A 25,882-nucleotide genomic window follows, 5' to 3' on the forward strand; every position below is an offset into this window, starting at 1 on the left:
AACTCGGCACATAGTACTTTTATTTTTTGATCACTTTATTTCATTTTTATTGACTGCTCCATGCTGTCAGGGTCGTGGCAGGTCCAGCATCACCAGGACACACCTGGCGCAAGGCAGAAATACTCTGGACAGGGCAAAAATCCATCATAGGGCTTTGGTTATTCCTGTACCCACCTCCAACATAGCCAATCATGACTCTGTAGATGCCTGGCTGGCCAATAGCCAAACTTAAATCCCAGTGGTGCTGAGCTGGCGGAATTGACCTAGGGCGCCCAAACATGACAATTCCAATTGAACACATGACTGTTAAAGTGTAAGCAGACAAAATGTGCAGCTAAAATGCTTTACTGTTAGAACTCTGAGTGTTTGGAATTTTGGATGGCTTGCAGAAGTATTTCTAATAAAGCTTAAATTAGATGAATGTGATTGCAAAGAAACACCATTGAGAGTCACAATATTCAGCATAACTATCTATATACATCATTAGTAACAGAAAAAAAACATGGCGTGTTGAAAATGGAAGTCCATAAAAATACAGAAAAGCAGGTGTACATGTGTGTATGTGAGTAAGTGTGTATGATCCTGAAGAAAAGGGGTGCACCTGTACTATGGTGACGATGGCCATAAAGACAGGTGGAGGACAAATCCTGTTTTGGTGGAAGTACCAGCGTCTGTCTGTCTCACATGGGAGAATCTCATAGGCTACGTAACGTACAAATCGCTTGTACACACCCAAGCCCGTCTCATCCAATAGGATCTCGCGCTGAAGTGTGCGCCGCCCATTGGCAATGGCACGCCGGAAACTACTGGAGCGCTTACTGTTTAGCTGGAGAGAGAGAGAGAGAGAGAGTGAGTAAAGAATATGTTGTGTACCTGCTGAGTGCACAGTAGTAAAAGAATGTAATTGATCCTAATTCTATTTAAATAAAGTTTTTTTTCACAAACACAGACAGCACTACTAACCCAGTGACATAATTAGTGTACATAATTACTTTTAGTTGACTTGTTTGTAAAGTCAAACAGTGCAACCCAGAGTCTGTGTGTGTACAGTATAGTGTAATTTATACTGTACAGTATAGTGTTACACTATGTAAGTGTATCTCACCAGTTCGATGAGCTCGTGGTAGCAGACTTGGCCGTGCTGGTCACTCTGAACAAGAGCCAGCAGCATGTCCAGCTTGTTGGGGTCCAGCTGCAGCTCATGCTGCTCCGCCAGACTGGTGAAGTTCTCCACCGCAATAAAACCAGTCTGCTCGGGGTCCAGCTACACACAAACACACACAGAGGGTAGAAGTTGAAGTGTATTTATATTAGTTACAATGTTGCCAAAACTTAAACACATCTGTGTCATCCCAAATTGTTTTTAATTATTACACGCAATGTTTATGGTGTCCAAAAATGCTAACACCCAGGCAATTATTTTTTATTGAAAAAATTAAGGTATTTTTGCTCATAAAGATGTATGGGAAACCTGTTAATGTGTTCCATGGTCCTGAGGAACTGAGTATATTTTAGGCTAATGTAAAATAATGGGAGTTGTTTTTGACACTTTTACACTGAAAATGACACAAATATAATATAAAAAACACTGAAATACAATTGAAATACTTCTTTAATGTGTTCTTATGCTTCCTAAAGGTGGAGATGCTTTATCTTCGAATACCGTATTCCATTCAGTAAGAATGCAATCATATAAGAAGCAGCAAAATAGCTTTTGTGCTGGCTGTGCCGTTATTTCCTTTGGAGTGTAGAGTGTCCTATTGAGTTATTCCAAGATCAAGAATCTCCACAAGAAGTAAAGGTAAAGAGCATTATTTTACATTAGCCTAAAATATACGCAGTTCCACGGGACCATGGAACTTATTAACAGTTTTCACTTATCTCATTATGGGAAAAAATACCTCAATGCCTTTTAAACTCGACGCCACTCCCAGAATCAATTGACATTGAGTTTCAAGGTACCACTGTATATAAATATATGCTAAACCACCATTTTATACATTTTACTCATGCTTAATAAAGTATGAGAATTATACAACTAGGAAATATTGTGTCTGTTTTGATATTGTACTTTTGCCTGCCTTGATATTGTAATTTTACTCTTGGCTCCAAGGAATGATCCTAATCAAATAAAGTTCATACTGACTTGGCTTTCAGTCTGAAAATGTCACCACAAGCTTACAGTATAAAGTCTACAACAATATTTTTTAAATGTTATGAGATCTGAAACAATTTTGCAGTTGGTTTACTGATTTCTAAACTAGTACCAGTACCACATCAGTTTAACCTCCCGATTTAATCTAACAAAATTATTGTGAAATTTTACTACCCACAAATAGTAGTGATGCAACAGAGGTAGCAGTGTAGCTCGGTGAAGCTTATAAATAGTTTTAATAGAACATGCAGCACTGTGTGTGTGTGAGTGAGAATGCGTGTGTGATAATTCAAAGCAGTTTAATCGAGCACCGGCAGGGTTTTAATTCCATTAATCTACTTCACTGCCCTGCACCGTCACTATTTATTTATGAGCAACAGACAGAGATCCAGCCAGCCAGCCACACACACACACAGAAACACACACACACATACACAGGGTAACTTAGGCTCTCGGCTGTGGGCCCCCATGTGGGCCCCCTTCATTTGTCAGAAATAATAACAGTAACTTGTAAGCTCATGATTAGTTGGTTTGAATAAAATCAGATTTGGCAAGTTATATGTAATGAAGCATGATACAGGTCAGTGGCCAAATGTGTGAAGACTACAAACATTACCAAATACATGATATGGTGAATTTACGAAGCATTGCTTCTACCTTCCATACAAAAATGGTGTCGCATTTAAAATAAACACAAATCAGAACAAATACAGAATTAATTGAACTTTTCAATAATAATTAATAATTATTATAACAATATGTGGAAATTATCACATCACAGTAACTGAATTTTGCAGTGTCTGTAGGAATTAAAAACATCTTGTCCCGGCTTGGAGATTCCTCACATCCTCAACGATTAATCCATTAGTGTTATGAAATAAAACAAACTACACCGTTTCCTGTTTAGCCACAGATGTCCTCTTCAAAATTCAGCAGGGTTTAATAATCTAAAAACGTGACAGAACTTCAAAGGAAAATCTGAACTCTGTGTCAATTCTAATTGGTCCATTGGGTTTAATTGACATCCACATCTTCCAATTGTAGACACTTTGGACGACACGCCGTAAAGCGAGATGTGTCATGTGAACAACAGCTCGAACATAAGTGAAACCAAAAATGCTGCTAAATGTTCTGTGTGTAAAAGTTAAAATAAAAACAGCAGTTTTGCATAAGTGTGATGTTGTAGGTTCTGTGTTTATTCCTTTAGAATATTTGTTTCACAGTCTGAGCATTGTTACTTAGATAGCTAACCATGTTTAACCATGGTGCATTGAGACATGTATTATTACTGCTTAGTTGTTTGAGAGGAGAAATGACGGTATCGGATTGGTATCGGCAAATACTCAATTTGCAGTATCGGTATTGGACATAAAAAAAGTGGTATCGAGCCAGCCCTAGTTTCAATTTATCCAAAAGGTCAAAGCTCTGGTCAGGCCACAAAACTAAATTTGTCAAGCCATGAGTTTATGGTCCTCACATTGTGCACAGGGGGCACAGTCATGCTGGAACAAGAATGCATTTCATTTATATTATTAATTTATTTTCAACACCAGTTAGCAATGGGTTTGCCTCAAGCAGCTGCAGTTAATAATTAGAAGGGGTGTCTACATACTTTTGGCCATATTGTGTAAAAAATTAATGCAAAAGTGATTGTATACATGATTCACTGTAGATATAGTACAAATGCAGGACAAGAATGGATAACCGAGGGAAGGAGGGAGCCCAGAGAGGGTAGAGTAGCCAATGGGGGCAGATGATGAAGTGAGGCAGGGGGTAAACGAATGGAGAGAGAGGGATGGCGAAAAAAAGGAGAGGGGGGGAAAATGTGACTGATTTAATGCAGGCATGCTGCAGTGTCGCCATGGTTACAGGTTATGGCCGACCAATGTGTCACCCATTAAGTGAGAGGGGAAAAGGGATTGAGGGAGGTAGGTAGGATAAAAAACCACAAGGAAAAGCGAAGGATCAGGAGGAAGGATGTGAGAGAGAGAAACACTGATTCACCGAGGGGAATTAAAGACAGTCTGACTGCGCAGGGAGAAAACCAATATATTTTGAATATTGAATGAAGATTGAATTGGTGGACCTGTTTCCTTACACTGGGTGACTGGAGTGAATAATAACACTGTAAGCTCTGTTCACTGCTATACAACTAATTCTACAAAATCTTCAAAATCAGTCAAAGCATAAAGACAAAACCCCAGTAAGACACCTCAGTATGTGCAGCTCTTCTGTTATAACTATTTGCGCTGTTTCCATGGCTGCAGCTAACGCTCGAAGAGAAGTATTGACTTGCTGTTTTCCAGTACTGGATCTAGTGCACTCTGGCTAATTCCTCTCCTCCATTTCGCTCCGGTTCAGTCGCTGCCCCCATCTTGCCATCATCTGACTATGTTAATCATGACAGGTAGGCAATTAATAGAAAAATCATTTTCATTTGCAGCGCTTAGCGGACCTTTTTTTATCAAAAGTGACTTGTGAGCGACGACAATCCAAGTAATTGAGGGTTAAGTGCTTTGTTTAAGGCCCGACGGTGGTAACTAGGCTGTGGTGGAGCTTAAACCCGTGACCTGCCAATCAATAGTCAAGTACCTTAACCCCTAAGATGAGCTACAACATCCAAAATGATACAGTGTCCAAAACTTTGGTCCAGAGTTTCACACAGATGTCAATTGGATTGGGATTTATACTTATACTGATCAGCCATAACATTAAAACCACCTCCTTGTTTCTACACTTACTGTCCATTTTATCAGCTCCACGTACCATATAAGAGCACTTTGTAGTTCTACAATTACTGACTGTAGTCCATCTGTGTCTCTACATACTTTGTTAGCCTCCTTTCATGATGTTCTTCAATGGTCTTGACCTCCACAGGGCCACCACAGAGCAGGTATTATTTAGTTGGTGGATGATTCTCAGCACTGCAGTGACAATGACATGGTGGTGGTGTGTTAGTGTGTGTTGTGCTGGTATGAGTGGATCAGACACAGCAGCGCTGCTGGAGTTTTAAAATACCTTGTCCACTCACTGACCACTCTATTAGACACTCCTACCTAGTTGGTCCACCTTGTAGATGTAAAGTCAGAGACGATCACTCATCTATTGCTGCTGTTTGAGTTGGTCATCTTCTGGATCTTCATCAGTGGTCACAGGACACTGCCCATGGGGCGCTGTTGGCTGGATATTTTTGGTTGGTGGACTATTCTCAGTTCAGGAGTGACCCTGAGGTGTTTAAAAACTCCATCAGCGCTGCTGTGTCTGATCCACTAATACCAGCACAACACACACTAACACACCACCATCATGTCAGTATCACTGCAGTGCTGAGAATGACCCACCACCCAAATAATACCTGCTCTGTGGTGGTCCTAGGACAGTTCTGACCATTGAAGAACAGCATGAAAGGAGGCTAACAAAGCATGCAGAGAAACAGATGGACTACAGTTAGTAATAGTGGAACTATGGTAGGTGAAGCTGATAAAATGTAGAAACAAGGAGGTGGTTTTAATGTTATGGCTGATCGGTGTATATAGACATTTAATTAAAAAAGTATCTATCTGTCTGTCTGTCTGTCTGTCTGTCTGTCCGTCCGTCCGTCCGTCCGTCCGTCCGTCCGTCTATCTTTCTGTATATTTAATGATCCCTAATCCCACGTAGATGGGGGCATTGTCATCAATACAGAAATGTTCCATTCATCTACACATCAACAAATGTGTATTGATTTAATGTGACCTTTCCTCCTGGTGATAAAACCCAAACCATGCCAGCAAAATGCCTTCCTCAGCAAAACATAACCAAAAGAACTCTATTACTGTAGGAGTCAAGCATTTAAACCTGTCCCATTTTTTTGTTGTTCACCACATATGCACCGAAAATACTGACTCATATGATTATTACTCTTTCTGTAGATCAAACCGGATCGGTTCCTCTTACCAACTTGATCCAAAATTAAGATAAAGAACATGGCAGAATGTTAATGTTTTAAAAGTATGCAGTACAAACTGTCTGAAATTGGAAAGCATCCACACTCATTTAGTTCTGCATGTTCTCTGCTCTCCTCCCACCACCCAAAAACCTGCAGAGTGTGAAACGACTGATGTGTTTCAAGGTTTATTTCGTGAGAATTTCGTGTCTTGAGTTTTAACCAAGTATTTTCCAAGTACATGAAAAAAAGCATTGTGGCATAAGCAGAGAAAATCTGAGGCATAAAGCAGATTAGTTCAGTGTGTTCAGGGATATCACAGGGTGGTTCGGGCACCAACCGATCCGAGTGCTGTGGACTCACACTCAGTCACCAGAGACTTTCTACTTCTCAAGCAAAGAATACAGGGTCAGCAAAAGGCTTGTCTGTCTTCCTCAGTGTTTCCCTGTACAGACGGTGGCTAACAAAAAGTCTCACACATTCTCAGGTATACACTTCATTTACTTTGAAAACCTACAGCAGCTTAAAGACTATTTTTACACTAATCTGGTCTTCTGCCAGCTTCTCTGCTGCCGTGCAGTTCTGTTACTCACTGTAGACAGAGATGGTTACATTTGGGAATATTTACTTACAGCAAATACACTTATAAAGCATAATTTCTACCAAGAATCACTTGGCATTGTACATACAAGATTCTAACTGCTTCGTAGTAGCTTTCTTAAATATGTAATCTCCACTTAAGAATGACTTTAGGGCAACAAAAATCAGTAAGTGTGAAGCTGTTTAGCTAGTCGTTATTTACATTTTAGCTCATTTGGAAAACTCTACATGAGGAAAATTCACCTTCAAGAGGACAGCTCTAAAGTAAAAGCAGGCTGGCTTTGTGTTACAATAATGTTTTCCATGCCAACATTGTAAAATTCCCTTGCAATGTTCCCTTGGTTTAACCATAAGTCTTAATTAGGTCTTAAGTGAAGTTCTCAAGGCCATTGTTTAGATAAGATTTCAAGATAAGATTTAAAACCGATCCTTTATTGGCTGGAATGCATAAATAGGGCATTGCTGGCAATTTTCAGTAATTGTTTGTCCTCACTTCCAATTTAAACTGACATTAAAAGCTTCTGGTTTAAATCGGCATTCTTCCCATACTATGTATGTCCCAGACTAGAATTATTAATCTATACACATACAGTGGTACCTTGTAACTCGATGTGTATGGAATAACTGTCAAATTCCCTTTGAAAGCATCTGTATACACCGATCAGGCATAACATTATGACACCTCCTTGTTTCACTGTCCATTTTATCAGCTCCTCTTACCATATAGAAGCACTTTGTAGTTCTACAATTACTGACTGTAGTCCATCTGTTTCTCTACATACTTCTTTAGCCTGCTTTCACCCTGTTCTTCAATGGTCAGGACCACCACAGAGTAGGTTTAATTTGGTTGGTGGATCATTCTCAGCACAGCAGTGACACTGACATGGTGGTGGTGTGTTAGTGTGTGTTGTGCTGGTATGAGAAGATGACCAACTCAAACAGCAGCAATAGATGAGAGATCGTCTCTGACTTTACATCTACAAGGTGGACCAACTAGGTAGGAATGTCTAATAGAGTGGACAGTGAGTGGACACGGTATTTAAAAACTCCAGCAGCGCTGCTGTGTCTGATCCACTCATACCAGCACAAGACACACTAACACACCACCACCATGTCATAGTCACTGCAGTGCTGAGAATGATCCACCACCTAAATAATTCCTGCTCTGTGGTGGTCCTGACCATTAAAGAACAGGGTGATAGCAGGCTAAAAAAGTATGTAGAGAAACAGATGGACTACAGTCAGTAATTGTAGAACTACAAAGTACTTCTATATGGTAAGTGGAGCTGATAAAATGGACAGTGAGTGTAGAAACAAGAAGGTGGTTTTAATGTTATGGTTGATCGGTGTATATCTGTGTTTAGCTGGATTTTTCTCCTGTTTCACTTTTAACTTGTGATACAGCTCAAGGTGCTGAGAAATTGTGATAATCAGCTTTTCCAAGAGAGTCTAAAATGCTTATCGTTGAGAAAAAAGCTTAACTTGACTTAATGTATTAAAAGTACGACATAGAAACCTCTCTTAATTATTACTGCTCATAAGTTCTCTCCACTAATGAAATTCCTTGCTTGTTGTTTTAGTACAATAAGTCATGTTAAGTTTTGTGCACTGGCACACTCCATAGGACATGACAGCACAGCCAGCATAAAAGTGGTTTTGCCGCTTCTCATGTAAATGCGCCTTTACTAGAGAGAATTTGGTATTCCAAGATCGAGCATCTTAATGATTAAGAAGCATAAGGAAACAATAAAGAATTAAACGTTTTATTGTATTTTTTTTATTGATTTTTAACTGCTTTCAAATGTATTTCAGTGTTTTTATATTATATTCATGTTATTTTAGTGTATAAGTGTCTAAAACAAGCCCATTATTTTACATTAGCCTAAAATATACACAGTTCCACGGGACCATGGAACGCATTAACAGGTCTCCCACACATCCTTATGGGAATAAATACCTTGAAACTTAATACCTTTTAAACTCAACACCACTTCCAGAACCAATTGACGTTGAGTTTTAAGGTACCACTGTATTTGGTTCATGACTGACCTGTATATATGTGTGCATATATATATATATATATATACTGTATGTGTGTGTATATATAGATGTTTATGTATGTGTGTATATATGTATATGTGTGTATACAGTTTCCATATACAGTATATGTGTATATGTATATAGATTTGTATTTGTGTATAATAATCACATCTCTTATGTTGCACAATATATGTTCAGTACTATGTTCAGTTTCTGCACTACTTTGTTACTTTTGCACACTTAGTTCACTTTAAATTGCTTCTAATTTTAATTTTGTTTTTAATTGTCTACACTTACATTTTAAAACATTTCTAATTTTTTGTATAAATGTATATTTTGTCTATTTTGTAATTACTGTGGCCGAGCAGTCACAAAAGCATTTCACTGCCAGTTGAAGTGTGTATGACAAATAAACCTTGATTTGATTTCTACATTATAATGCAACACTGTCAGGGTATTAGGGCTCTCTACTATATATTTTATTAATGCACAGAACCATTTAAAAAATATATAATAATTCAACATTTGCTGTTAAAGCACCAGGTTAATCAAAATTTGATCATGCCAGTATTAAAATGACACCAGTAACACAAAGCTTTATATTTCAAACTATCTCTGAACGTTTGATAAATTGCATTTGTAAACCAGGTTAATTTAATCTGTTAGAAGTACATTGTGCTTCTGTGTGTTTTAACTGAAACATTCTCCTTACACTACACAATCAGCTCGTTTTTGCTTCGTGTGACCTGTATGACCTTGAGCTTTTTTCAAGTAAAATAGCACAAAACTGTATAAAACTGTTGTCCTATATTTTGGTTTGGGTTATGTCCACTGGTTTTGGTTTTATAAGAATAGCCGAAGTTGGTTTCCTTGGGAGTACCAAAACAGGAATGTGTAGATTAATCCAGTCTAACCAGCATTTAGAAATAAATAGTGGTACATCCCTAATCATGTCGTACCAAAATGAAACCTTTATATGATGTCACTGGGTTAATTTTAGCTGTTGCATTGTTCAGATGGTGATGAGAGTACATTGAAAACAATAATGGAACACAGTACGGTGCACATCAGCTGAAATAGAAGAGTTTAATTTTTGTTAATAGCTCCATTACTACGCTCACACACCCTCTGGCAATGCCAACCACAATGCAGAGTTTCAGCTCTGTTAGCTTAATGATTTTGGATTCAAGGGTTCAGTGAGGTTTGCAATGCGCACACAGAAGTCAAACTGGTTTCTGGTAGCTTTATTTTGTTCATTTCTAATAAATGCGCCATCCTTGTTAGGGTCGTGTTGGGTCTGTCATCACCTAAAAAAAGGCGCAAGGCTTAAATAGTCCCTGGACGGCAATTTATCTCAAGGCGCCAAACACTCATCCACACGTGGGGGATATTAAGATTAAAAATCCATCTTCTGCTAAAATTAATTCTGACCAATTTTCTTTGGGACTCGCATCCATTGATTTTTATACCACTGCTGCTACTGAGGTCTGATTAAATAATAAAAAATTTATTAAAATGTATTAGATTTTCAGATTCATGCTGAATGTGATCAACGACCACCTACAAACAAAAAGTAAAACACCTGAATGAAAACTCATTTATGAGTTCTCATGTTGTGTGATCCTGTAATTAAAAGCAGGATTGTGGCTCACCTGGTAGAGTGAGTGCTGCACAGCAACATAGTTCCTAAGTTCCTCTCTTGACCAAGAAAATGCTTCTCAGAGTAAACATCTATTCATTTTATCATTCTTTATAATGCATGTTGTCATATTTTAGTAGGTATGGCACCACTTGGAAAAAACTGGGGGCAAAGCAAAAATATATCTTTGAAGGGATGCCAATCCATGAACAATTTACATACATTAGGGGTAAATAAATTGGGGTAGTAGACTGTGCTAGTCCACTACCACTGAGATTCGGGGGTTTGAATCCCCAGCGGTGCTATCAGCAGATCAGGCATCTATATACAGATATGATTGCCATCCTGTCCAGGGTGTGTTACTGCATTGCACCCAGTGATTCTGGAGAAACTGGACCCACTACATCCCTGATCAGGATTAAATGCTGGTAAAACCTAAAAAATGAATGAGTGAGCAATAATTTATTTATCTTATTTATTTTAACAGCAAGCGTCTTTTGTTCCACCAATTAATTTTTTACTTTATTAAGGAAATTAACATTTTTATGTATCTCAAAAATACACATTTACACTGATTGCTTATTTAAAAGTATTTAAATGGTGGGGAAATTACTGTAAATTTGGCATTTTATATCACATTTATACACACAGTTTTATGGGTTTTCATCTTAAAGACAACAAAATAAATAATGCATTAAAATATGCATGTGTTAATAACATGGTATTTAAAAAAGAGGCTACTAACTACTGGACTTGTAATTAGAAAGTTGCCAGTTCAGGCTCTGTTGGGCCCCTGAGCAAGGCTCTTAACCCTCAATTGCTTGAATTGTATTCAGTAATAATTGTACACAAATGTGAAATGTAAAAGGATGACCAAACTTTTACATGAGACTTCACTGTAATTTTTTTTAATTGCATTTTCTCCCTTTTCTCACGATTTTTTGCGCATCCAATTTTTACCCAACTGACTTATGCTGACCCCCGCCCCGACTGAGGAGAGTGAGACTGTCACATGCCCCCTTCGACAGGTGAGCAGTAGCTGACTGCATCTTTTCACCTGCACGAGGCGAGTTCATATGCGATCAGCCCCGTGAACGGAGAGACACACCCTGATCAGCATTATTCCTCAACTCTGTGCAGACACCATCAATCAGCCAGCAGAAGTTGTAATTGCACCAGTTATGAGGTCCCTATTCGGCTCCCTCCCTGGATGAACAACAGCCAAGCGTTGTTCATATCGCCGCCCAGCCTAGCCGGATGGCAGAGCTGAGATACGATACGATGTATTTAAAATCCCAGCTCTGGTGTGCTAGCGTATTTTACCGCTGCGCCACCTGAGCGGCCAGACTTGACTGTAATTATACAAAAAGAAAAATTTGAATTTACATTTAAACATTTGCAAGAAAAATAAACAAATGTTTATTTATGTTGGATAAATTTGAGTCTGCACATACTTTTCATCCAGGCACGTTACACACATTTATCAGTGTAACTACTGCTCAAAATGACCTAGAGTTATAATTTTTGATAATATTTTACTAAGTGGAAAAGCGCTATTCAACACTCGGAATAAGTCATCGTTTACCCAGCTTATGCCAGCAATACTGAGCATGTGTGTGTGTGTGTTCACAACCAGAAATAGCCTGAGCTCAGCACTGCTCCCTGTAACGGAAAACTCATCAACTCAATGAAATAGCAGTTGCCAACACTCACACAAACTCACACACACACACACACACACACACACACACACACACACACACACACACACACACACACACACACACACACACACACACACACACACACACACACACACACACACACACACACACACACACACACACACACACACGGCACCACAGAGAAATGACCAGTCTGTGCTGAAATCACACATTTATACACACGTGCATATGGCCTTCACCCACACTGTCTGAACAGAAGTGCCTGCTACTAGTCTAGCTACAAACCCACACAACACACACACACACACACACACACACACACACACACACACACACACAGTATAAAATAAACCCTGTTTTTTAGCAAACAAAATGACATGCTGAACAGTTCATGGGGTCAATTCATCACTATCATTTACTAATCACTGATACATTTCTGGGATCCCAATACATCCACTCACAACAAGACCTAATAATTTAGAGCATTAGTCCAGTACAAGTTTTTGTGGAAGCAGAGATGCCCAGAGGAAACCCAGACTAGTACAAGAATAACATGCAAGACTCTTCACAGATGAGAAGGTTAGGATTAAACTCAGGTCTCTGGGACCCATGTTGCTCTGCCATAGATACTGCAGTGTGTGGCACAATTAAAATTAGGCTTAAAGAACAGACCTTTGGTGCTTTGTCAAGGTTACGACAGCTCAGATGAGAAGTGACATAAGAGGCCCAAGAGAACCAGGTCACCTGGTGCCTAGGCATTAAACACCAACTTATTTTCTGACTCTAAGGCTTGCTTCCTAACAGGCCTCCCCACATTCCTCCCCAAATCAAATTACAGAAGTTTACTAGGAGATATATGAAAGCTGAATTATGGAGAAAACATTCACCAAAGTGGATACAAAATAAAACAAAAAGTTCTCTAAGCAGAAAATCTGATTCTGTAAAGCACTGTGTCACTGTCATTACTGTGAAATGTACTGTGAAATGCATGGTAGCGTGTTTATTAAGCATCATTTGTTGGGCTTTTTGTGGTCAGCCTAGAAATGAGCAGAAGTACACTTTATGGTCTAAAGTTTGTGAACGTCTTTCTGAAACCAGGCATTAATATGGAGTTTGTGGCTAAAACAGCCTTCAATCTGCTGGAAAGGTTTCTACAACATTATAATTCAATATAAAATTGTCATACAATTATTATAATAATTATAAAAATGATTCAGTTCCTATTTGTCTTTGAATTGTTTATTTTTTTTGAGTGATGTGAAATTTGGATCTTTAAAAATGGACATGAATTTTAAAATTTCTTAGTATTTGATATGTTCATATTTGTAACAATTGGATAAGTATGAACTTACTTGAATGTGCTTTTTAGTAGCACCACATTTTTGTTGGTATTTGAAAATTTTGAGGGGTTTTTTTAACTTAAAAAATTTAAATTTTATTAACATTTTTATGCTGACTATATAATTTGTATTAAAACATGAACAAAATAAAATAGAGCCATTTTTACTAGTGCTCTCACGAACAAAATAAAAATAAAGGCATTTTTACTAGAGGTCTCAGACTTTTGGTCAACACTGTACCTTATAATTACAATTTGTGTAAGTTTGCGTTTGTGTACCCAGTTCAGTTTCTATATGTAACTGGTGCACCCAACGTGAGAATACTGTTACTGGAATATTATAATATTAAAAATCCCTTATATGTTATGATATTAACACAAAAAGGGCAGCACAGTGGTGCAGTGGATAGTGCTGTCACCTCACAGCAAGAAGGTCTTGGGTTCCAGTCCTTTCTGTGTGGTGTTTGCATGTTCTCTCTGTGTATGTGTGGGTTTCTGTTGGGTGCTCCGGTTTCCTTCCCCAGTCCAAAGACTTGCAGTCAGGCCAGTTGGAGCTACTACAAACTGCCCTTGTCTGTGTGTGTGTTCTGTGATGGACTGGCGACCTGTCCGGTGCATTTCATGCCTTTTACAAAATGAAACAGACCCACAGCAACCCTGACCAAGAAAAAGCAGTGGTGAAAAAATGAATGGATTAATGAAAAGAAAAACTTAAACATTTTGACTCACAGGGAATCTTAGCAAGGTACACATGACATGTAGGATGGTGTAAGGATGGCTGGTGTAAGAAACAGCCAGTGAATTTACATGGGAAGGGGGCAGGGGGTTTAGGAGCTCTTCTTGGACAGTGTGGGAGTGTTACAATTGTCGGTGAAACTATAATAGGGAGCTAAAAATAACTTAACTGAAAGCAAAGGGGGAAAACTGGTTCAAAGGTCACACTTGTTCACGCTAAGTGTAAATAAATTGTTTATAATATTAAACATTACTTGAGTCAAACCTCCTAATAATGCCAAATAAATAGGCTTAGTGGTTTGACTTCAGCTTGGAGGGCGTGTGTGAGGCCTGAGGGCAACGTGGCTGGTGTACTATTTTCCCTGAGGCTACGCTGCAGTGATCAGAAGCAGGGTGTGCACGGTGTATTTGTGTGCATGTGTGCGCGCACAATGTATGTGAGGTGTATTGATGTAGAAGGTGCCACTGGCCTCGCCTAGCTTGATTTAGGGGTGATTTCAGTAGTTCAGGGCACTGTGGGTCTGCCGGGCTGTCACAAACCATGCGTTTTTTATTTGCACATTGAAATATAACCAGAGACTGAGACACACACACACACCACACAAACACAAAGCATGACACACACCAGCCTCTCTTTGTCGACCCCTCAGCCATGCTTCTCCTGCATCACCCCCTGTATCATCCGCATCCCTTCACCGTAGCTGGACTATCTAGGAACAGACAGACACATGCACATCCACATGCATGAAGATGGGAGACGGTCGTCATGGTAACTGTGAGGGATGCTTACCTGCTCCTGAATGAGCTGTAACAGTGAGCACCTATCCATATACTGGCCCTGCTTCTCCAACCTCCGCCGAGAGATACACACTCATTCATGCACACACGCTCATCTATACGCTCGCACACACCAGGGTGCCACACGCCCCCCTCGTAACTCCTTTGCTTGTGCGAGCAGGATTCCGAGTGTTCCCTCTGGTCAGGGAGGACGAACGGCTGTGTCGTTACGAGGAAATCCAGGACAGACCAGATCTCTGTCTAGCTCTACGACGCTCCACGCTACAGCCTGCTAAAGCTAGACTGCACAATGCAGCCCTCTCTTATTTTCCCTCTGTTCACCTCTTTCTCTCTCTCGTTCTCCTCCCTCCTTCTTTCACCCTCACGTCTCTTCCTTTCCTTCGTCTTGCCGTACTCGCCTGCCTCTACCTATATGTAAATCTCTCTCTCAGACTGTGGCACTCCCGCTCTCGAGCTATCTGTCCTTCTTACACACCACACTGCCTGAATGCTAATGATTAAGGGGAGGGAGGTGGCATCAGCCGACCAATAGGATGCAAAGGGGTGTGTACCAGCCTGCAGATTTACCTCCAAATCCACAGTGCATGATACACACATGCATGCTAGTATTAGTAGTACCCCATAATTAAAATCAGAGCTCATCTACATCTAGGGCGGCACGGTGGCTAAGTGGGTAGCACTGTCGCCTCACAGCAAGAAGGTCCTGAGTTCGATCCCCAGGTGGGGCGGTCCGGGTCCTTTCTGTGTGGAGTTTGCATGTTCTCCCCGTGCCTGCGTGGGTTTACTCCGGGTGCTCCAGTTTCCTCCCACAGTCCAAAGACGTGCAAGTGAGGTGAATTGGAGACACTAAATTGTCCATGACTGTGTTTGATATAACCTTGTGAACTGATGAATCTTGTGTAATGAGTAACTACCGTTCCTGTCATGAATGTAACCAAAGTGTAAAACATGACGTTAAAATCCTAATAAACAAACAAACAAACAAACATCTACATCTCTGTACATCAATTGTGTTCATGTAGCTGCAGATTTATTTGCACCCTTTGTAAAGATTTGTGGTTAATTGGCTAAATCTTACATTAAAAGGCAATTTTAAAAACAACAGCAAAACATTTGAACAAAAAAAATTAAGTCCTGGATGGCACAGGTATCAGGTAGATGGGTATCTTCTATGGATACCTCAGTGACCCAAATTAAAGTCTCAGTGTTGCAACTGGACTGATTGGCACAACAGGCACAACTGGCAGTGTCTGATAGAGGGAAGTCTGGATTGGGATTCACCTTCTTGCCACCAAAATGGTAAATCCTACGTTCTGGTCAAAATGCCAGAACAAGCGACAAAGGAATACAAGGGATGTAGTATAGACCTCTGTACATGTAGGGCTTTCTGTCACTGCTGGGCTTGCCAGAGCAAATAAGCAGTCTGTGACTTCACGTGTCCAATGAGGCGTGTACTAGGCTTGCCTCTCTTGTTGGCCACAATAGGTGTCATGCAAGCAACAGAGGTCAGCAGAGTGTGAAACAGGTATTAGATATTTTCAAGTTCAAACAAGTTATGTAACCCCAAACCAGATTCCTTGTACAAGTTTTGCCTCTTTAGTGATCTTCCTCACTTTGCATGGGTCCAATATTCACTTGCATGCAGTTCCTGACATGGTCATTACAGCATGTATTAGCTATATTAGTAAATATAGGCATCATTTTATTTAGTTATTAGGATTTTGAAGTCATGTTTTACACACTTTGGTTACATTAATGACAGAAACAGTAGTTACTCATTACACAAGATTCTTCAGTTCAATGTCAAACACAGTCATGGACAATTTTGTATCTCCAATTCACCTCACTTGCATGTCTTTGGACTGTAGGAGGAAACCCATGGGGAGACATGGGGAGAACATGCAAACTCCACACAGAAAGGACCCAGACTGCCCCACCTGGGGATCGAACCCAGGACTTGCTGTAAGGCGACAGTGCTACCCACCGAGCCACTATGCCACACTATAGGCATTGTTATTTGTGTTCTGTTGCATAGCCATTGTAATTAGGGTCATTTACTACACAGGCATTTTGTGACCTATTCATCCATCCTTAACAAAGGGTGCCAATAATTCTGGAGCTTGCTTTATATGGAAATGCATTGTACTTGCACTAGGCCCATATATTTCTTTTGTTTAGCACATATCAATGTTGTCTGTCATTTGTCGCACACACACACACACACACACACACACACTATTGACTTAGGTAAGATAGAGGATGTGGTTTGGGAAATGCAAAGCTTGCACTTCATCTCAGCTATATTGATTTGGATATTTATCACACAACCTCTCCGTGCTCCCTTTCTGGGGTGAATGAAAAGTGAGCAAAAACATTAAAACTCATTTTATAAATAAACATAATTTTAAAAACAGCTTTGCAGATTAATTCTAATACACTTTGTGGCCAAAGGTCTTTGGACATGCCTAATTAGTCAACACCCATTGTGAAGAGGTGTATAAAATGCATGACAGTGCCCTGGTGCACAAAGTAAGTTCCATAAAAATGTGGTTTGATTAGTTTGATGTTGCCTGCTCAAAGCCCTCACCCCAAACCCAATGAACAACTTTGGGCTGAATTAGAATGTTGATTATGAGCCAGGTCTTTCTTGTCCAACATCAGTGCTTTTGACTAAATAGGCACAAATTCCCACAGACTTGACACATTCCCACATTTTATGGAAGGCCATTCTTGTAGTGTGTAAGATGGTATACTTGCAAATGGGTGGCCAAGTTTATAAATATATTGTTTTTTAAATGGGATGCCTATCTAGCTCATGTTTAGGTGTTCACACAATAGTCATCATATAGTGTAGTTCGGCAATTCGGAGCATGTATCAACTATAAAAATGGTATGTCCCTTAGCACTTTAATCTGGGAGATTTAATGGTGACATAAAGAAACTATCAAAGTTCTGAAGTGGCTAATTGTTGGGTGTCTAGCTCGAGATGCATTAATCACAAAAACATGAACATTATTTCATGTCTTTAAAGGAACAGTATTAAAAGTCAGGCCAGTGTATGTCAAATGTACAAAAAAAAAAGTTTGGTGCAGAAAAACTGCAGTGGCCCACACCGAGCCCTGACCTCAGCACCACTGGGACCATTGATTGCAAGCCAGGCCTTCATGTCCAGCATCAGTGTCTGACCTTAGAAATGCTGTTTTGACTGAATGGGTACAAAACTCCAAAGAAGAAAGGAGCTTATTATAGTGCAAAGGCGTGGCTACTGTATATTATTGCCCATTGTCTTATGAGTCGTCCAACACGTTATTAACATCATAAAGAGAAGTTACTAAACACCAAGACTTATCCAGTCAAGAACCTTTCAAGGTTTACCAATTCATAAAATAATACAGTGAATCAATAAAGCTGCATGGTACGTTTAGAAGTGCAGACTGTAAAGTAGATCTTCATCTCCATCATACCTCAAAAACAAAAAAGCAGTTAAAACATGCATTACTTTGGTTTCCTGGCAGACCTTTACACTGAGTCACTTTGTGTCTGTAGAATATTTTGGCGGTCATCTGTGAATGGACCTCACATTAAGAAAGTGACACTCACATTTCAGCACTTGGCAAGTCTGACGGTGTTTCAAGATGATTTTTCACCTAAAAAGCACATTTTCACAGCCAGGAAATGAGAATGTAGTAATACATCATTTAAACAGAAAGCATTTCATTGGCAAATATACCAGCCATCACATCCTGGAACAACCAATAATGGACCACAATTTGTTTTACTAATGGCTTTAAGGTATAAATCATGTCAAAAGAATAGGAGCTGAGAAAAAGTGAAAAAAATCTAAATTAGAAGTGCATTGGTCAAGAATTGGTGCATTCTTGCTTCTACTATTATCAGTAGGTGAAAATATCTGTTAAAGACATTCAAAAACAATCATTTAAACATTTTGACTTAAGCAATTGTATTTATTGAACCACAGGTTAGACAGATCATTTATCTGTTGCTGATATGATAAACATTTTAACTCCTTTTCACATGTTTCATGTGTTTTTGAAACAAATTATATTTGCATGCTAACTAGCTAACATAGCTAGCATATCTGAGGAAACGTTAGCTATTGCTAACTAACTAAAGTAATTCAACAGGGTTGTTTGCATTGTAGTCAAAACTTCATTTAGATGAATTTCAGTATAATTTCTTTAAATTGCTACTGTTTTTATTGAGGTACCACTGAGGTACCAGGAGGATAGCTAACACACAATGACAACAACAAAAAAACCCATATAAATATTTGTAAATTAAGAGACTGATGAAATATTTTATTCACCCCTTTAAATCACTGATTTAAAGTTTTGGGAATAAAACATATAGTAAAGAAACTTTTACATTTAAGGTATTTTTATAGATTAGCATTCAAGCTTAAAGTACATTCACATGCAGACTAACAAATCTAAAAAGATTGGGAATATACTGAAAGGTTTGCAAATATATTTTTTCTTTAAGCGATCCCAAAGAATAAAAGATCTTCTCCATTATTGAGCAACCGCTTGATTCTTGATTGAACTTGATTCCCCATGAGTCCCATTCCCAAACCCACTATAAAACATTAAGCACCACCATTCTACAATTACTTACTTAAAAACACTTCAATACATCAACCACTACAGCCTCATGTGGTCAATTTATATTATACTCCCTGACCAGGGAGTATTGACTCGAGATTAAATTACTCTGTCAAAGAAGCTTCTCTCTCACACAAACCTCAATTCAATAATAAATAAAATAATAATAAAAATATAATAGATATAAAAAGCAAACATTTTCATCATCTTAGTTCACAAAAAGCCACATTGTTTATTACTCTGTTCTGCTTTGCACTGATTATATTGTACCTGAAATAGCTTTTACCTGAAATGTTTTTTTCTTTCATAAAGCTAATATAAAAACGGCAGACCTGTTAACATTAGCCTTTATTTATTTTAGTGAAGTTTGTTCAGTGACACAATGTATTTCAGAATGTGCAGTTAAAGGAAATAGACATCTTCAGTGAACTGGGCCTTCATTCCAGTATGTGATTTATTTTGATGTGTTTCTATATACTAACAAATTAAACCTTTTGTAAGATATATGAAAGGCACTGCTCTGTTGAGATTAAAAATAAGCCATTAGAAATGCCAATCAACATCATTCTTTAAATCTTAGTGTCCTGCAATTGCACTGACAGAAATATAAACCAGAATGGGTGAATCAGCAGAAGAATCAGTTTAACATTGTACACAAAATACACAAAAATAAAAATAATTATTTGTAGCCTTGTTGGGTGGCACAGCAACATGAATCCTGATTTAAGCTTGCCCTGGTTTAGTGTCACATATCCTTCCAGTGTCCTTGTGTGTTTCTTCCATTTTAATTCCACCCTTATAAATCAAACGGACGAGTTAATTGGTAAATTGCCCGTGGGTGCGTGTATATAAGTTACTCTGTGAGGGTGTTTTGCCCTAAAATGGATTGGAAGGGTGTAGTCCTCTATGTCGACCAGTGTTTCTGGGAAAAAAGAGGTTAATGAAAATTAATTAAAAATAAATTATTAAATTAGAATGTGTTATTGTAAAAATATCATTGGTGCAGCTGTGTAAAACAAAAAGCTGTGAGGAAGACTGTATTAAAAATACTAAAAACTTTATTAGTGCCCCCTAATGAATGGTGTTCTGTGGAATAACTCAAGGTAAAAAAAAATACCAAGGTAAAAATTAGTAGTTTCCTACATGAAAGAGCTTTTCAAAGCGCTCTTGACTTTGAAACGACCTCACAAATGGCTGCTGTGGGCATTCATATATTCAAGTCCCTGTAATAGCTTCCTCCTGCTTAGAGACATAGTGGGTTCCAGCACCACACAAAAGAATGGGGTGTTGGTGGAAATAGATGCTGGCTACTTACACATTCACTTACTGATATCTGAGACAATACACGTTCTCCATGATTTAGTAGGTGGGAGGGAACCGGGGGACCTTGAAGAAACACAGTGACCATGGGGTAAGGATTAAAAAAGAGTGAAAAAGTAAAAAGGCAAACACATTAAAAATGTTTGAACTGCCATGTTGAAAAGTCAATCAAATGCTAATATTTTGTGGTCATCTCATGTGGTTACACCCTTATTCATGCAAGTGGACCATGTTATATTATGCTGTCATAGAACATATTTGACTTTTTATTGTCTTTAATTAAAAATAACATACATTTTACTGTTACCCGTGTGTCTGTTTGTGTTTAAGCATGCCGCTTGCCCTTCAACAGAAAAAAAAATCTTACATATAATTAAGAATTGTGCTAAGTACACCTGTGCATTTCAACAAGGTCACCTGTGATATGCTTGAAAATTAGCACATGCCCAAGGTGAATAACTACTGTGTGTCTTGCACCCATGGAAAAGCTCCCCCCCCCCACCCCCAATTAAGAAAGTGAGTTTTATCATTGCTTTATCAGGTCAAAGCGAATTCAAAAAAATAACATTTAACTACAATTCAGTACAAACAAAATATTAAAAATAGTCTTGCAGCAGTTCATTTTATCTCAACAATGAGTGTGTTTACTCCAGCTTCTTCAGTAAAACCATCCAGATGGAGGACTGGCTACTCTAAACTGACCCTAGGTGCAAGTGAGTGATGTGTAAGAGGGACAGATTGGCACTAGTGTTTCCAAATGGCTCAATATTGCCCAGTATTTCCAAATAGCTCTGTACCCACTGTGAGCCTAAACAAGATGATTTGGTTGGTAAAAATAAATGAATGTATTCCGTGTCTCGTCGTGCTGTTTTGGTTGGAACGGTAATAAAATTATTAACAGTTGTTTTTAAGCTACAACGTTAATATGTGCGTGAGTCAGATAATTGTTTGCAATGCTCGATTTAAATAAATAAGACAGATCATTAAAATGTTATTTTTTACTTCATAAACACATTCAAATAAAAGAAGTGAAAAGATAAAAAGTTTTTGTCAGAAGTGGGATTTGAACCCACGCCTCCATTCGGAGACCAGAATCCTCATACTGGAAGGTTTAGAACCTTGAGTCTGGCGCCTTAGACCGCTCGGCCATCCTGACATGAAAACGCATGAGATTTATTTTGCACTTGAACTAAAGTAAGTATTCTGATATTCTGCTGTAAATACTAATCAACGCTGAGAATAATCGTTTAATAATGACAGTAAAGTGAAAATGTTAATTAAAGGAAGAATTCCGGAGAATAGACGGTTGTACGCGCTAGAAATATGGCGACCTAACGAACTACTAACGAAGCAGTAATGTGCTGCCCTCTGTTGGTCAAACAGCTTCATAATATAAAGCCAACACAAGCACTGTAACTCATTTACAATATCATACACTATACACTATTATTATATTATATACTATAATAATATCAGGTTCACATTTCGATTTTAATTTTAATTTCTAACTATTACAAAACATAGATTTTTGACTAGTGATGCCGAAACATTTGCATTAGATTTTCATGCCAAAATACAGTAGTATTCCAATGGATAGATGAATTACATTATCACTGGGCAGTAGTCACTGGTCAGCATTAACCACATAACATTATTCTTAATTAGTTAGTAATGTTAAGACGCAGTTGTTGCAGATATGTTGCACAAAGATGTTACAGATTGTTTTATTTGTAAAGTACTAAATGACTGAGATCTGTTTTGTATGACTTCTGTTGCGTCCAGTTTGTTGCCATGTAACTTATTAAACAACCTTTACTCTGCCTGAGGGACATTTTATTTGATTAATACATAAGTAGTGTCTAACTTGCCCAAAAAATTTAAACCCATTACTGCTTCCATTCGTTTGATTTGTAGACTGGTGGAATGGCGCCCCCTAGTGCTCTGGCGCCCCGGACAGTGGTCCTAAATTGTCCTAAACCAGGGTTGGCCACCTTTTTGTACGACGTGCCGATTTATAAAAAAAACAATATGTATTTAGAAGTATTTAGTTTTTTGGCATCCAATACGTCAAAGTCATATAACTCATATAACACAAACTGTTAGCATGTACACTATGTAAACAAAAATATTAGGACACCCATTCTAATTAACGAATTAATGTTTAGCCATAACAGCTGCTAAGAGGTGTAATAAATCAGTCATATAAAGGAAATTTAATGCAGGATAAAATTTTGCAGCAACAGTTTAGGGAAGGCCTTTTCTGTTCCAGCATGACTGTCTCCCCCTGTGCACAAACAAGATCTACAGTACAAAGACATGAAGAAAAGCTTGGTTTAGAAACTCCAGTGACCTGCACAGAGCCCTGACCCCAGTCCCACTGAAGAGCTGTGGAATGAACTGGAACATCAGTCGAGGCTTTCTTGACCCACATCAGCGCCCGCACAGCAATACAAATAAGGTTTGTGAGAAACCTTCTCAGAAGAGTGGATGTTGTTAAAGCTGAAAGATCTAATAGATGTCACTATTTTAATATCATTTGTTTTTGGAATAGGATGTCCAACAGGCTTATGGTCGGATGTCCAAATACTTATGGCCAGAGTGTGTATAAATTATAGCTCTTCAAAAAGAAAAGTACCTGTTATTGGAAAAGCCAAAAACAAACACAGAGTAAAATGCGGTGTTATTTGGCCCTAAATCGACAGTACACTGTAGCTGATTACCTGAGTACAGTGACTGATATCAAACACAGAACCACACTGACTAAATACAGACTCAGTGCTCACAAGCTGGCCATCAAGACCGGACGCTACAGGAACTCCTGGCTCCCCACAGAACAAAGAGTGTGTACACAGTGCAACACCAACACCACAGAGACTGAGCTGCACTTCTTAACCGAGTGTCCAAAATACACTCACATACGGGAGGTGTACTACAAAACATTCCAGAAACTTCACCCTGAATTCTGCTCCCTCACCAACAGCCAGAAACTGATCATCATGTTAGGAGAAGAGAAGAAGAGCGGCACTGTAGCAGCTCAGTACGTATCTGCCTGCAACAATCTAAGAGACATGGACTGATACACCCAAACACAAGAAGAAGAAGATATACTTTATTTGTCATATATACATATACAGTTGTACAGTACAATGAAATTCTTTCTTCACATATCCCAGTTTGTTTGGAAGCTGGGGTCAGAGCACAGGGTCAGCCATCATACGGTGCCCCTGGAGCAGACAAGGTTAAGGGCCTTGCTACAGTGGCTGCATAGCAGAGCCTGGATTTGAACCGCCAATCTTCTGGTTGATAGCCCAAAGCTCTACCCACTAGGCTACCACTGTCCCCCTGATGGACCCACACAGAGATAATGTTTGATATGCACATCTGTTTTTATTCTATTTTTCTTTTTTATGTTTCTTTTTTTTTTTTTTTAATATTTTCCTAAAATTCTTTCTTTTTGTATATTTATATAAATGTCTTTTCACCACTACAACAGTCATGCTAATAAAGCTCTTTGAATTGAATTGAAATTGTATTCTAGTCAACTAAGGGCATTCCATGTTTAGCAATACAATGAGCTATCTTGTAACTTCAAAGCGTGAAATAACTTTTACCATGGCTTAAATTCTGAAGAACACAGTACACAGCACACACAGTCCGGTCTTTCTCTTCAATAAATCCATACAAATCTGTCCAGTCATGTTAATATAAACAAAAGTTAATTTTAGCGCGTTTAGCTGCCTTTTTGTACTAAATTCGCACAAACTTGAAATTCAATCCTGACACCGTGATTAGCCACTAGCATAAATTACTCCACCCTAATTTAACCGCTTGCTGTAGGGATTCAGCCAATAATCAGCAGCCCTGGGTTTAAAATATTGTATTGTTTTTACTCTCATAAATCAGTGTGCCAGGCAAGTATGACCCACGTGCCTGTCGTGGCACACATGGCATGTGTTGCCGACCCCTGGTCTAGATTTTGTTCCTTGATTTTCTCATCACTGGTCTTTAGTTGAACTGCTAATTCAACCAGTTGGTCACAAAATACTTTTTTGTTGTTGTTTGTTTAACATCTAATCTAACATCTAAAAAACATGAACATTATTGTATAATTACTCCCATTTCAGCTCTACCAGCTTTTCACAATATTTTGGAATGTGTCTGTGGGACTTTGCGCCCATTCAAGGAAAAGACCATTTCTGTAGTGCGGCATTTATGTTGGACATCACACAAGGTCTGGCTTGCAATCATCATACTATTAAGAGTTCCTCCACACTAGTTTGTCAAAACATGCCTGGAGTCATGCTGGAACAGAAAAGTGTTTCATTTTATATTCATCAGCCGGTTTATCCTGCTCAAGGTCGCAGAAAGACTGGGCACAAGACAGGAATAACCTAAACAGGACACCAATCCATTACAGGGCTACCGCCAGACATAGCCAATCATATATGTGTAAATGCCAGAAATATTGACCAGCTGATCAAGTGACAGTTTTTTTTTCTTCCTGATCTTGGCAACAGACCATTGTTCTATGTGTTTAGACAGAAGTCATGAAAATTACCTCCAATACTTTTAGAAATAAAAGTTGCTGTGTGTAGGCCAATATTTCAAAACTAGTAGATTGTGTCACATAAAAAAAAAAAACTATAATAATGGTATAAATTCAGTCGAAACTAGCCAGCTGACACCAACATGCCATAGTCACAGAATACATTTAGTTCCATTCTAATATTTGATGTGAACATTAATAACTCAAGTTTATGATCCTTGTCTGTTTTATTTTATGGATTGCAATGTTGCTATGTGAGCAGGTGCACACATGTTTCTAATAAAGAGGCCAGCAAGGGTAAATTATCATGGTATGATTAAGTGATGCAACATTTTAGAATGAAAATGTAACATATTTTCCCGAAAACTACAACCCCAAATCAGAAAAAGTTGGGACAGCATGGAAAATGCAAATAATAAAAAACACTTCATTACATTTACTTTGACTTTTATTTAATTGCAGACAGGATGAACCTGAG

The 25,882-nt window shown here is 38.6% G+C and overlaps 1 protein-coding gene and 1 non-coding gene across 2 annotated transcripts in view; both read right to left on the minus strand.

The window, feature by feature from the left end:
* rhbdl1 (rhomboid, veinlet-like 1 (Drosophila)) overlaps positions 1-15,324 on the minus strand; it is a 32,715-nt gene extending 17,391 nt beyond the window's left edge. Inside the window, exons 1-3 of the mRNA XM_062991832.1 lie at positions 14,909-15,324; positions 1,106-1,264; positions 602-826 (exon numbers count right to left, since the gene is read on the minus strand). Of these exons, the coding sequence (XP_062847902.1) occupies positions 602-826; positions 1,106-1,264; positions 14,909-14,947 (423 nt within the window). The 5' untranslated portion in view covers positions 14,948-15,324. The remainder of the gene's footprint in view (positions 1-601; positions 827-1,105; positions 1,265-14,908) is intronic.
* Positions 15,325-21,906: 6,582 nt separating this feature from the next.
* Positions 21,907-22,014, minus strand: trnal-caa (transfer RNA leucine (anticodon CAA)). Its single transcript has 2 exons — positions 21,977-22,014; positions 21,907-21,952 (listed from the first exon to the last, which is right to left on the minus strand). It is a non-coding gene; the product is annotated as a tRNA-Leu (tRNA).
* Positions 22,015-25,882: the final 3,868 nt, after the last annotated feature.

This window comes from Trichomycterus rosablanca, chromosome 3 (assembly GCF_030014385.1).
Source record: "Trichomycterus rosablanca isolate fTriRos1 chromosome 3, fTriRos1.hap1, whole genome shotgun sequence".
Classification (NCBI taxonomy): Eukaryota; Metazoa; Chordata; class Actinopteri; order Siluriformes; family Trichomycteridae; genus Trichomycterus; species Trichomycterus rosablanca.